The sequence below is a fragment of the Equus caballus genome, chromosome 16 (assembly GCF_041296265.1).
Source record: "Equus caballus isolate H_3958 breed thoroughbred chromosome 16, TB-T2T, whole genome shotgun sequence".
In the NCBI taxonomy this organism is placed as follows: Eukaryota; Metazoa; Chordata; class Mammalia; order Perissodactyla; family Equidae; genus Equus; species Equus caballus.
The window spans coordinates 46,431,182-46,444,290 of NC_091699.1; the positions used below are offsets into that span (position 1 = coordinate 46,431,182).

The 13,109-nt window shown below is 37.7% G+C and overlaps 1 protein-coding gene across 35 annotated transcripts in view; it reads left to right on the forward strand.

The window, feature by feature from the left end:
- Positions 1–13,109, forward strand: part of PBRM1 (polybromo 1) — a 122,261-nt gene that overhangs the window by 30,789 nt on the left and 78,363 nt on the right. For all 35 annotated transcript variants that reach the window (XM_005600572.4, XM_070237428.1, XM_070237416.1 and 32 more), the window contains 5 exons: positions 2,709–2,777; positions 5,655–5,753; positions 8,493–8,578; positions 9,584–9,679; positions 10,305–10,396. In XM_005600572.4, the coding sequence (XP_005600629.1) occupies positions 2,709–2,777; positions 5,655–5,753; positions 8,493–8,578; positions 9,584–9,679; positions 10,305–10,396 (442 nt within the window). The remainder of the gene's footprint in view (positions 1–2,708; positions 2,778–5,654; positions 5,754–8,492; positions 8,579–9,583; positions 9,680–10,304; positions 10,397–13,109) is intronic.

Consider the following 13,109-nt stretch of genomic DNA (forward strand, 5'->3'; position numbering starts at 1 on the left):
TCTACTCCGAAGAGGAGGAAGTTTTCTAGACAAGTGAGACCCTTTGACAGTATCAGGGCCCCTTATGACTTCACATCCAAGGGTCAATTATCATAGCTAAAGTTTAACTTTAGCCATTGGAACTACAAAAATGTCTATGACCTCAGCATTCTTATATTTCTAGACAAGGATATACTTTCAGAAGTACTCCACTATAGCACTTAACTCCATTGTGATCATTTACTTTTGTGTCTGCCTCCTTCCCTAGTCCCTGAATTTCTTAAGGACAAGGACAATGCCATATTTTCTTTTGTGTCCCTGTCATGTAGTTGCAACCCAGCATGTCATGGGTGTGTAAGAGGTGCTTACTCACTGATAGTGGCATGCAGCTTTCCCCATCAGTCAGTGATAAGACTAGTTATTTAAAGGTGTGTCTTGAGTAGTTGTAGGACAGTTATGACATTAGAAATAAAGCATATATGCCTATTGCTGTCCTAAGTGTAGATCTGATTAAAAGTATCTAATGATTACATTAGTCATATTTTTAAATTTTAAGCAAAGGGGAAAGCAGATGATTCCTTAAAAAAGTTAAATGTAGAGTTACCATATGATCCAGCAATTCCACTTTGGGTATACCCAAAAGAAGTGAAAGCACAGTCTCAAGGAGATATTTGTACACTCATGTTCATAGCAGTATTCACAATAGCTAAAATGTGGAAGCAACCCAGTGTCCCCCAACAGATGAATGGATAAATAAAACGTGGTATATGCATATAGTGGAGTATTATTCAGCCTTTAAAAAGAGTGAAATTCTGACACATGCTACAATTAGAATGAATCCTGAACACATTATGGTAAGTGAAATAAGCCAGACACAAAAGGATAAATACTGTGTGGTTCTTCTTATATGAGGTACTTAGAGTAGTCAAATTCAAAGAGAGAAAGAATAGAATTGTGGCTTCCAGGGCTGGCAGGAGGGGAAAGTGGAGAGTTACTGTTTAATAGGTGTGGGGTTTCAGTTTGGAAAGATGAAAAAGTTGTGGAGATGGATGGTGGTGATGATGGCACAGTAAGAAGAGTACAGTCTTTTTCTCAAGATCTCTTCTTACTCTGCAGGAGAGAATCAGTAGTGGTCAAGCCACCAAGGGTGATTGGAACAATGAAACATTAATATCTAGTTCCCCTATTCTGGGAGGGATTTGGGAGACACCATGCAGCAGATGTTAGTTGGCAAAAGCAGGTTTCCATTGGTCTCTCAGGGTGTCATACTTTGAGACAATAAGGACTGAGACCTGGAGAGGAGGGCAGTTTTTACTTTTCCTTTACAGATCCTTCCCAAGTGGGTCTGGCTAAGTGGGAGAGATGGAGTGGGAACACATGGCCAGCAGCTTGGATCACAGTGTACCCCAGCCTGGGTGGCCTCGCCTTAATTTGTCTTTTGAACTGTTTCTCAGAAGTAGAGTTGGTGAAAAAAGGGGGCAGGAAAGGGGTTTGATCCAAGCAAATGAAGGAGCAGGGTAAGAAAATAGAGGAGTGGGGCTGGCCCTGTGGCCGAGCGGTTAAGTTCGTGCACTCCGCTTCGGTGGCCCGGGGTTTCGCCGGTTCGGATTCTGGGCGCAGACATGGCACTGCTCATCAGGCCATGCTGAGGCAGCGTCCCACGTGGCACAACCAGAATATACAACTATGTACTGGGAGGCCTTGGGGAGATGGAAAAAAGGAAAAAAAAGATTGGCAGCAGTTGTTAGCTCAGGTGCCAGTCTTTAAAAAAAAAAAAAGAAAAGAGAGAGGAGTGAGCTGAGAGATCAGATGGAATGCAGCATCACTGAGTTCGTCCCTTCAGCTCAGTAATTGAGTAAAGGCCGTGGCCTCCTCCTTTTTGTTGTTGTTTGGGCTCCAAGGATTTGAACAGGTAAGAAGAGCCTGGAGAGCACAGTCCGAGTTCCCCTGATGCCTCTCCTACTTGAGGAGACCAACTTTTAATTTTTGCTTGACTTCAGTTATTTCTTCCAAGGAACAAAACTTGTAGGAAAGGCTCAGGGCAGTGAATGCCTTCTAGGCTTTGTGAAACCCTTCAAGGACATTCCTCTAACGTGTTTGACTTCTTTTCTTATGAGGAGCTAATATTTGATAAGAAATCAGAAATTGCTTATAATTTTGCTTTATTTCTTTAACATAGTTTCATTTAAAATGTATTTTATTTTGAAAAGAAATTTGACTGAAATGATAGAAGCATCAAGTTAAACATGAAGCTAACAAATTTTACAAACTGACGTCTTATAGATCCTTAAGAATTTTATGTGAAATAGGTTATAATTGTGTTATTTAGATTGCAAAATGAAAAGAGCTTGTAACAAGCCCTTCAGAAATGTTGCTCCATTTTCAGACATAGGTATCTTGGGAATTTAAATTAAAATCGTGTGATTCTGTAAATTTAGAATTTTTTAAAACATTAAATTGTGGTGTATTAGTTGTATAATGATAATTACCAAGTAATTAACTGTAAACTCGTACAACGTGCTGTTGGGTATTTCATGAAGCTTGTTAAAACCAAATTCTTTCTACTTCAGATATAATAAACAATGTGCTGTACAGCTATGTCTTTAGCCTTGAATCTCACAAAGCTGCTTAATTGATTGTTTGAGTAACAGGTTGTCAGTGTGCTTCCTTGTTTTCTCACTAGCTGGATACTTTTACTTATTAAACGTGCCTGGGTTTTTGTCTTCCAGCAATATCCAGACTATTATGCGATAATTAAGGAGCCTATAGATCTCAAGACCATTGCCCAGAGGATACAGGTATGAAGGTGACCGTATGTTACCATATGTAGTTTAGGGCAGATTTGCCTGTGGTCTCTTCAAGACGTTTTTAGAAAACAGAGAAGTGGGTATCTCGATAAGGGGTTATTAGCAATATAATGTAAACAAATTAGAGTAGAGTTACTGATTGTAGCTTTGGAGGAAGCAGCATAGCGTCCCTTTTGCATTTTTTCTGTAGGGAGCAAAGCAAAATTCTCATTGGCATAGTAAATCTTGCTTTTATGACAGAAATTAAAAATCATTGGCCATGGACATTTCTGATTGTGAAAGGTACATTTGCAATAAAAGCTTTGTTGTTTACTTTTATTTGCTTCCACATAGTTTTAAGATACTCGGAATAAAAGTTACCTATAACAGATGTTAGAATGTAAGGTGAGTGAAAATAGAGACTTTGTTCTCTTCAAGCACCCCTCCTCCCTATATCTCCAGCAGTGATAGCAGCAACTAACTCTCACCTACACTTGCTAGGTGCCTCTCTGTTCTAAATGCTTTAGATGTATTAGCTAATTAATTTTTACAACACCTCCATGAGGTAGATGCTGTTGTTATTCCCATTTTGCAGATGAGAAAACTGAAGCATAGAGATGATTAGTTACTTGCCCAAGTCATAACTAGTAAGGATAAGAGTTAAGATTTAAATCCAGACAGTCTGGCTCAGAGTCTGTGCTCCTAACCCCTACTCTGTTCCTGCCTCTCCACAGAGTAGGTGCTTAATAAATATAAATTGAATGGATGAATGGCTGAGATTCAAAATGTGATGATCAGAGGTTATGGAAGATACAGAGAGAAAGAGCTAAGTTATACCAGAAATCTAGTTTTTAGAGTTGGGCTGATGTGAATTATTTTCCTACTAGCCATGTCACTTTGGTCAAGTGACTTGCCTTCTTCCTCTGCTGTACATTGAGTGTAGTATTACCTCTTGCAGAGTTGTAGGGGTAAGTGATAACTTATGTGCAGCATCTCACAGAACACCTATGGGATGTGGCCTTGGTCAGTGTGGGTTACTCATCCTCCCAGGGTAAGGAGTGTATGGGGCTCCCCGTAGATAAAAAAGGAAAATTTAATGTGTTATATAATCTCATTGAGAAATGAGGCCAAAAGCACACTGGTTTGCCAGGAGGGAGAAATTTCCTTGGCTTTAAATTCTAAGAGAGTAGTAAAGAGTAACAGTGTAGTAATTACTGAAACGATAGAGACATTTTCACAGAAGGTTAAAATACAGATCCCCTAATGTATCACCTGGTTTTTAAGATAGCTACTGAGAATGACTCAGTCTGCTGGAACCTAAACCTCTGGGGTTTCTAACATCTATCTAGGGGGAAGATGCTGTCATAATACTGAAAATCAGATCAGATCTTTAAACACCTCTACCTCAGCCCCAGTCTTCTCTCTGTGGCCTCTCACATTATCTTGTCCTTTTTTCCTTCCAAAAGCCCCTCAGAAGTACCTCCTTTTGCCATCACCCTAATCAAGATCCTTGTCTTCTTAAGTCCAAATTATTGTATTAGTCTTTCCTACCTCTCTGATGAAAGGCTCTCTAGTCCTTTCTGCATATTGTTTCCTGATCCTAGCCTTCTCCCTGCTATTCCGCTGTCCAGAGACTTGTTACTTGTTTTCTAATGCCTGATGAAGCAAGTCACAGCTCCTTGTACCCATTCACCAATAACTAACTCTGACTAACTTAAGCAAAAAGGGAATGCATGAATTGTTGGGAAGGAAGGCTGGAGAACTAGCCTTAGGACAATAGGCAGAATTCAGGGACATGGGACAGCTGAGGTCATACACAGTCTCTTTGTGGTGCCATTGCTGTTCCCGCTGTCATTCTCCACTGTGGGCCCTGGATGCCACTGCTCCACTCTCTCTGCTCTCCTGCAAGAGTTAGGAATGCGTTCTTTCCATTCCCTTGCCATTTTAGTCTCTCAAGACTCAAGTGTGAATTAGCTGACCTGTGGTTATTTCCCCTTGCCTTGACTGCCAGGCTGCTGGCAAAGCTACCATCTGCCTGCTTTTACCCTCTGTTGTGGAATATTGGTCCCTCTCTACCACCTATGCTGGGATTTCCTCCAAATTAAGAGGATGCTCAGATGTTGGGTATCTCCACATGGCAAATAACCAGCTATTCTCCTTTGCCTGGCTCTCTGGATTCTGCCCCATTTGTCCTTACCCCACCCATGCAGCCTGTACTTATGGTTCTATCCTTCCCCACCTTCCACTCCACTTAATTTTGTTTCCTTGGTCTCTCTGGTATGTGTCTGTTTGTTTCTGTGTCCTCACTAGTTATGTGTACCTTTTGCATACAGTGTCTCCCTCCTTCCTTTCCTTTGTAAATTGAGGCAATTTTGAGTCTCCCTGGGTTATTTTGGATTGAGTGAGCCTTAAGGTATGACCGCTCTAACATGAAGCCATAGTAGGCACTCACAAAATGTTAGCCTCTGTGCTAGACTGACTTTTTATTTTTTCTGAGGTGGTCCATAAAACTAGAGGAGTTTTACTTCATACTGTTAAGTCTACCTTAATTAGTATTCCTGAAGCACTGAGAATGGTGCTTGGTGCATAGTAATCACTATGTGTTCACTAAATAAAACTTTTATCTTATGTGATTTTGTATTTATATTGTAAGCTGTTTTATGAGAATAACGAAGCTCTGGTTTTGTTACCTATCTCAAAAACTTGTTTGTAAATGGACAATAGTAATAGTTTATAACAGAGAAAAGGACTTTATATATTGTTCACATCTGTACTTTCCAAAGTCTTGGAATATGGTGACAATTTAAAAATATGTGGAGTTTTTTTTTTAAAGGTCATACAGATTAACTCTCAATAAGAGGAACTGCTGTATTTTGTTGTTTACTATAGAATGGAAGCTACAAGAGTATTCATGCAATGGCCAAAGATATAGATCTCCTCGCAAAAAATGCCAAAACTTATAATGAGCCTGGTTCTCAAGTGTTCAAGGTTAGTTTTTTTGTTGTTGTTGCTTTCATTGACAAGAATAGATACCTTAATTTAGAGCCAATAGTTTTGGTATAACAGCTTTATCGAGGTAAAATTCACATACCATACATTTCTCCCAAAATGTACAGTTGCATGGCTTTTATTGTATTCACAGAATTATGAAGCCATCACCACAGTCAATTAGCAGTCACTCTCCATTTCCCCACCAGTCTTCCCAGCCCTAGGCAACCACCAGTCTATTTTGTAGCTCTGTAAATTTGCCTCTTCTGGTCTGGACTTTCGTATAAACGGAATCGTATAGTATGTGATGCTTTGTGACTGGCTTCTTTCACTTAGCATAATGTTTTCAAGATATTCATATTGTAGCATATGTCAGTACTGCTTTCTTTTTATTGCTGAATAGTATTCATTATATGTATATACCGTGTCTTATTTACCCATTCATCAGTTGCTAGATATTTGGGTTGTTTCCCAAATTTTGGGCTATTATAAATAATGCTGCTTCATGTGTAAGTTTTTATGTGGACATATATTTTCATTTTTCTTGGTATATACCTAGGAATGGAATTGCTGGGCCTCATGGTAACTATATATTTAACTTTTTGAGGAACCGCCAGATTCCAAAGCATCTGCGCCATTTTACATTCCCACTAGCAATGTGCAAGTGTAATTTTTCCACATCCTCACCAATGCTTGTTTTCTGTTTTTGTTTTATTATAGCCATCCCAGTGAGTGTAAAGTGGTGTCTCATTGTGGTTTTGATTATCAGTTTCCTAATGATTAATGATAGTGAACATCTTTTCATGTGCATATTGGCCATTTATTATCTTCTTTAAAAATATCTATTCAGGGGCCAGCACTGGGGCCAAGTGGTTAAGTTCATGTGCTCCGTTTCAGCAGCCCAGGGTTTCACCAGTTTGGATCCTGGGCATGGACCTAGCACTGCTCATCAAGCCATGCTGACTCGGCGTCCCACATAGCAGAACTAGAAGGACCTACAACTAGAATATACAACTATGTACTGGCGGGCTTTGGGGGGAAGAAGGAAAAAAAAGAACATTGGCAACAGATGTTAGCTCAGGGCCAATCTTTAAAAAAAAAAGAAAGGTCTATTCAGGTCCTTAGCCCATTTTTTAATTGGGTTACCTGTCTTTTTGTTGTTGAGTTGTTAGAGTTCTTTATATCATCTGGAAATTAGACTAGATAACTTGATTTACAAATATTTTCTCCCATTCTATGGATTGTCTTTTCACTTTCATGATAATGTCGTTTGATGCACAAAAGTTAATTTTATTAAGTCCAGTTTGTTTTTTCTTTGGTTGCTTATGCTTTTAGTGTCATAGCTAAGAAACCATTGCCCAATCCAAGGCCATGAAGATTTACACCTATGTTTTCTTCTAAGAATTTTATAGTTTTAGCTCATATATTTAGATTGTTGATCCATTTTGAATTAATTTTTGTATACATGAAGTAGGTGTGAGCTAGGAGTCCACGTTCATTCTTTTATATGGGATATTCATTTGTCCTAGTGCCTTCTGTTGAAAAGACTATTCTTTCCCCATTGAATTGTCTTGGCATCCTTGTCAAAAATCAGTTTTGAGTATAGAGTCTGGCCTGGTGGCATAGTGGTTAAGTTTGCATGCTCTGCTTTGGCGGCCCAAGGTTCATGGGTTCAGATCCTGGGTGTGGACCTATGCACAGCTCATCAAGCCATGCTATAGCAGCATCCCAGTACAAAATAGAGGAAGTTGGCAACAGATGTTAGCTCTGGGCCAGTCTTCCTCACCAAAAAAAAAAAAAAAAAAAAAAAAAAAATTGACTATAGATGTCAGGGTTTATTCTGAATTCTCAGTTCTATTCCATTCACCTGTATGCCTATCTGTATACCAGACAAGGTTAGTTTTTGATCTGCTTTTTAGTTAAATATTTGTTTAGTCCCTGCATTTAAACTTCATAAATACAAAAAGTATTCTATTTAGTATAATACCTAATGTAAAATGACTATTTCATTGCTTTGCAGTTCTCTCCCAGAAGTTTTGTAGTCCTATAATGAACAGTTGCTTGCAGAAATTTCTTGAATTAATAGTATATCATTAGGAATTTACTAAAAGATGCTCAGAAAATTTGGGGGGAGTAAAATCATTTAGACTTTCAAAATGCTGACGCAAATACAGTTGCTTTTGGTAGTTAACTTTAACTTTTATCTTTCAACTTTTAAGAAACTTTAAGTGAAAATGAGAATGAACTATGAAGTCCTTATAGCCTTAGTCCTTGATAGGGCATTTTAATAGTATAGTGCCAACTGTTTGTTGATGCAGTTAAGAATTTTACTTTTTGGACTGGTTTTCTTTTCCCTAGCTGAATTTTAGAGAAAAAGGAAACTTTTGATTTGATGTATTGGTATGCTATTAATTTAAGCAAGTACATTCATGTAAGTTTGTTGTGCGTAGACTTTAATCTTAGTAGTGCATCTTTGTTTCAATTTTTAGGTTAGTGTACACAGAGTTCATTGTATTTTCACCCCTAGTTTTCCCTGTTCACCATTATTGTGGGTTAAAATTATGAAGATGTTTTGGATGCTTGTGGAAAGGTTAAAGGATACAGCTTTGTGGATATTGAATGGAAGGCTACTCCAAATGGAAGGAGCGCCATAGAAAGTGTCGATTACATTATTGAGGGCATTTTAAACTGTCCTTTTGTTCTATACTTTTTCTAAGCCAGCTAATTTTCTCTTGACAGGATGCAAATTCTATTAAAAAAATATTTTATATGAAAAAGGCAGAAATTGAACATCATGAAATGGCCAAGTCAAACCTTCGAATGAGGTAGGTTAAAAAAATATCTAAAATCTTTATGCCTTTATTATTTGCCAAATTTTCTATCTAGTGAAATCAGTGCAGTGCAAAACAAGATATATGTTGCATTTCAAGATTATATTTGTAGTTGATAATGTGATTCTGACGACGGATAACTCTTTACCCAACCCAGTAGGGATAATTCTTTACCCAGCCCCTTCATTGCAGCTGACGGGCTTTATTTAAAAAGAAACCATTTTTAGGACTTAACACTACCGGGGCTGGCCTGGTGGCATAGTGGTTAAGTTCATGTGCTTTGGCAGCCTGGGGTTCGTGGGTTCGGATCCCAGGCACAGACCTACACTGCTCATTAAGCCATGCTGTGGCAGGATCCCACATATAAAATAGAGGAAGATTGGCATAGATGTTAGCTCAGCACCAATCTTCTCATCAAAATAAATAAATAAATAATTTTTAAGAAGACTTTACACCACCATATGCTTTCATTGCTTTATACAAATACAAATATATATGTTAGTCTTATAATGTATACTATATATAATAAACATATATATAATATTATCTTTGTATATAATAGATAGTAATGTATACTTATATTTGCAGTAAGAGCATTTAGCTAGGTGTCAGGAGATCGAAAGTCTCATCCTAGCTTTTCCTTGTACTAAGACTAAGACTTTGAACAAATCTTCCTTCTGGGATTCCATTTCCTCCTACCTGAAATGGAAACGTTGAGTGGCTACTTTCAAAACTTTCTTCTGACCCTGACATTTGCTTTGTTACCAGATCATCTGGTCACTACAGTGACCATAAGCTCTGTAGGACCAGCCATGGTCTGCTCTCTTCTGCAGAGTCCCCAGGTTTTGGAACAAAGCCTGCTGCATAGTAGAGACTCAGAAATATTTGAGCATTTTTATTTAGAAAAGAAGAAGAAAATGGTTGTTTCCTTTTTTGTTTACCCAGCATTCTGATTTCAGCTGTCAATTTTCTGGGTTTTTTAATCTTATCTCTGGATAGGACTTCATCAAATTTGGCTGCAGCCAGGCTGACAGGTCCTTCGCACAGTAAAAGCAGCCTTGGTGAAGAGAGAAATCCCACTAGCAAGTATTACCGGTAAGAGAGAGTGTGTTTAGTCTGAGAGCTGACCCATACTTCTGAGGATACTAGTGTTTGCTTGATGCTATCCTGAATTAATATTTTTGGGTATTGTTGGGTTATTAGGAGGATTTGTTACCAAATACCAAAAAGTTGAGGTGCTATAGTAGGCCTGACCTCACCTCTGAGAAAATGCTTAAGCAGAAGTTGTTTGTCAGGAAGTGCTTACTATTAACAGTAAAATGTGTGGTAAAATGCTAAAAGCTTTTATGTCCATAATAGAATTTGTGTTTATTGTAAAACATGAGCATCTTAGAAGAGAATCAGCCAGTAATTATGAATGAATCTTTATTTTTCATGAAATAAGGAGTAGTCCTGCATTTAAATAACAAGCAAATTGCCTATGTCCTAGTTTAGGCTTTCTCCCACCACTCCCTCTTTTCTAAGAGAAAAAAAATTGGTCTTCTTGGCTAAGATTGATTATGGGGAACGTTAGAAGTGCAAAGATAAATTGAGTACGCAGTTGAATAGAAATTCTTTTTCTTTGATATGCATGCCTTGTTAACAGTTCCTGTTTCCTGTAAAGTAACCAAATTATTATAACCTCTTTCCCTGTCTTCTAATTGCTTGTTTTTCTTTGTAGTAATAAAAGAGCAGTCCAAGGGGGTCGTTTATCAGCGATTACCATGGCACTTCAGTATGGCTCAGAAAGTGAAGAGGATGCTGCTTTAGCTGGTAGGCATTAGGTTGTGACTAGTTAAATACATTCTCGTGGATCCTTCTGGTTAAGGAAAATTGCATGACTTTGGTCTCACTGGGAGTTTGTCAAGTTTTGGAGTACATATTATTTTGTTGCATTTTGATTACACTCTTTGGCAAACTTATCATAAGCTTATTTCTTTATTTTATATTAAAGCTCATATCTGAGTATATAAATACTTCTGTAAAAACAATTGATTTGATAGTTGTAGCAGATCCTGGTTTCAAACCTTTGATGATAAATAGTGAGTACTAGTGACACCATCAGGAAATCCTAGGAGACATTCACATCATTTTAGATTTCTAGGTCATTGGCTTATATTTCTGTAGGCTGTAATTTGTTCGTAGCTAGAGCTTATGATTTAAAGATAGGTATAAATTATAGTCAGAGTAGCTTGGTAAATTGTCACTTAAACAAGTTCAACAAAGGGCATTGGGCACTAAAAATCTGTAAAAGTATACAATTTATTAAATAGCGACCTAAAGAACAAGTGTAGAGGTATATTTGATTTCATTGTTTGTCTTTCTCTTAAGTGTGATATAATATTTTTTATTTTACTGTAGATATTTTTTACATGTAGAGGTGAAATTTGTTTCATGAAATTATTCTGGCATATGTAAACATTTTATCAAGTGTGACACAGATTTTTCCTGCTGTATCTTAGTTTTTACTAAATCTTCTGTAGAAATTTGTAATTAGTGGGCTACTTATTAAAATATAAATTTAACTTTTTTTTTTTTTTTAAAGATTTTATTTTTTCCTTTTTCTCCCCAAAGCCCCCCAGTACATAGTTGTGTATTCTTCGTTGTGGGTTCTTCTAGTTGTGGCATGTGGGACACTGCCTCAGCGTGGTCTGATGAGCATGCCATGTCCGCGTCCAGGATTCGAACTAATGAAACACTGGGCCACCTGCAGCGGAGCGCGCGAACTTAACCACTCGGCCACGGGGCCAGCCCCATAAATTTAACTTTTTGATACTCATCTCCAGAATTAATTTTTTTTACTTAAATTGGGCCTGGGTCTATCAAAAATTGAAAGAAAATTTATCTTTTCATTAGTTTTGTTTCTCAGTGTTTATAAAAGTGACACATGTTATGTTTAGGTTTCCTTCTAACATTCCTTCTAACATATTCTTATGGTACCATAACAAATCGAAGGGAAACCATACCATTTACAAAATTCCTAAAAAGTATTTATTGCTTTTTTTCCTAATAAATAGTACCTTTGTCACAAGAGGATTCTTATTTAGTAACCTCAGCTACTAAGAAAACAAAGTAGATGCCAACCAACTTTGTATGTAGTAGGTCCTTCAGGCTGTTATTCAGAACCTGTTTATCCTTAATTTAGTCAAGATTCTAATATATTTAGTTTCCTGTTCCTGGAAACAACTTAGGGGTAGGTACAGTGAAAATAGCAAAGAAGGCATAACTGGTGATCTTGGAGCAACAAGAAAAAGCCCATGGAAAGAAGGCATAAGACTTAAAAGTGTGGCCTGGCCTCTTGGGGTGATTTGTTTGAGAGGCAAGCCACAGTGTGCATCCCTGGGAGGGATGAGGGAGAGGATAAAGAAGAGCGCCCACTTGCAGTCACTACAAGAACAGAAATGGGAGGGAGGATAGAATAAGAAAAATAGATAAAACTTTCAGTCCTCCCCCACCAACACAAAATAAGACAAGGCAAAAAAACAAAAAACAAAAAAATGGGATAAATAGAAAGCATGGAGATGAGAGAAAGTATTCCAAAAATTATATCAGAAATCACATCAGTGTTAAAGGCCTAAATTTGCCAATTAAGACAGTTTCAGAGTGGATTTTTAAAAAATCAGATTATATGCTGGTTACAAGAGACACATGTTAAATATCAAAGTATAGGCAAGTTGAAGGTAAAAGCATAGAAAAAGATATACCAGGCAAATAATAGTCAAAGAATAATTACATTGACTTCTGATAAAATGGACTTTGAAACAAAGCATTGCCAAAGATAAAAAGGTTTCATCTCATAATGATAAAAGGTTTATTTCATCAAGAAGATAGATTATAAAAGGGCTCAAAATAGGTAAAACAAACAGATGGAACTTCATGGAGAAAGTGAAAACATTGTCCTTAGAGTGGGAGCCCACTTCTCTCAGTTACTAGATAAGCAGCCAGAACATCAATGAAGACAGAGAAGATTTGAGTACACTTCTTACAACTGGATTAGTTTCCTGTGGCTGCTGAAACAAATTACTGCAAATTTAGTGACTTAAAACAACACAAATGTATTCTCTTCAGTTCTGGAGGTAAGGAGTCTAAATCAGGTTGTCAGCAGGCCAGTGTTCCTTCTGGAGGCTCTAGGGATAATACATTTCCTTGCCTTTTCTAGTTTCTAGAGGCTACTTGTATTCCTTGGCTCATGGCCCCTTCCTCTGTATTCAGAACGCAGCACTCCAGTCTCTGTGTCTGTCATCCCAATTACTTCCTCCTTTGACCTTCTTGCCTGCCTCTTATAAGGACCTTCGTGATTCATTTAGTGCTCAGAGATTAATCCAGGATAATCTCCCAAACTCAAGAGCCTTAACTTAATAACATCTGCAAAGTCCTTTTGCCATCTAAGGTAATATTCACATGTTCTGTGGATTAGGATGTGGATATATTTGGGGGCTTTTATTAGCCTACCACAACAAGATCAATATAACGGACAGGCGTTCTG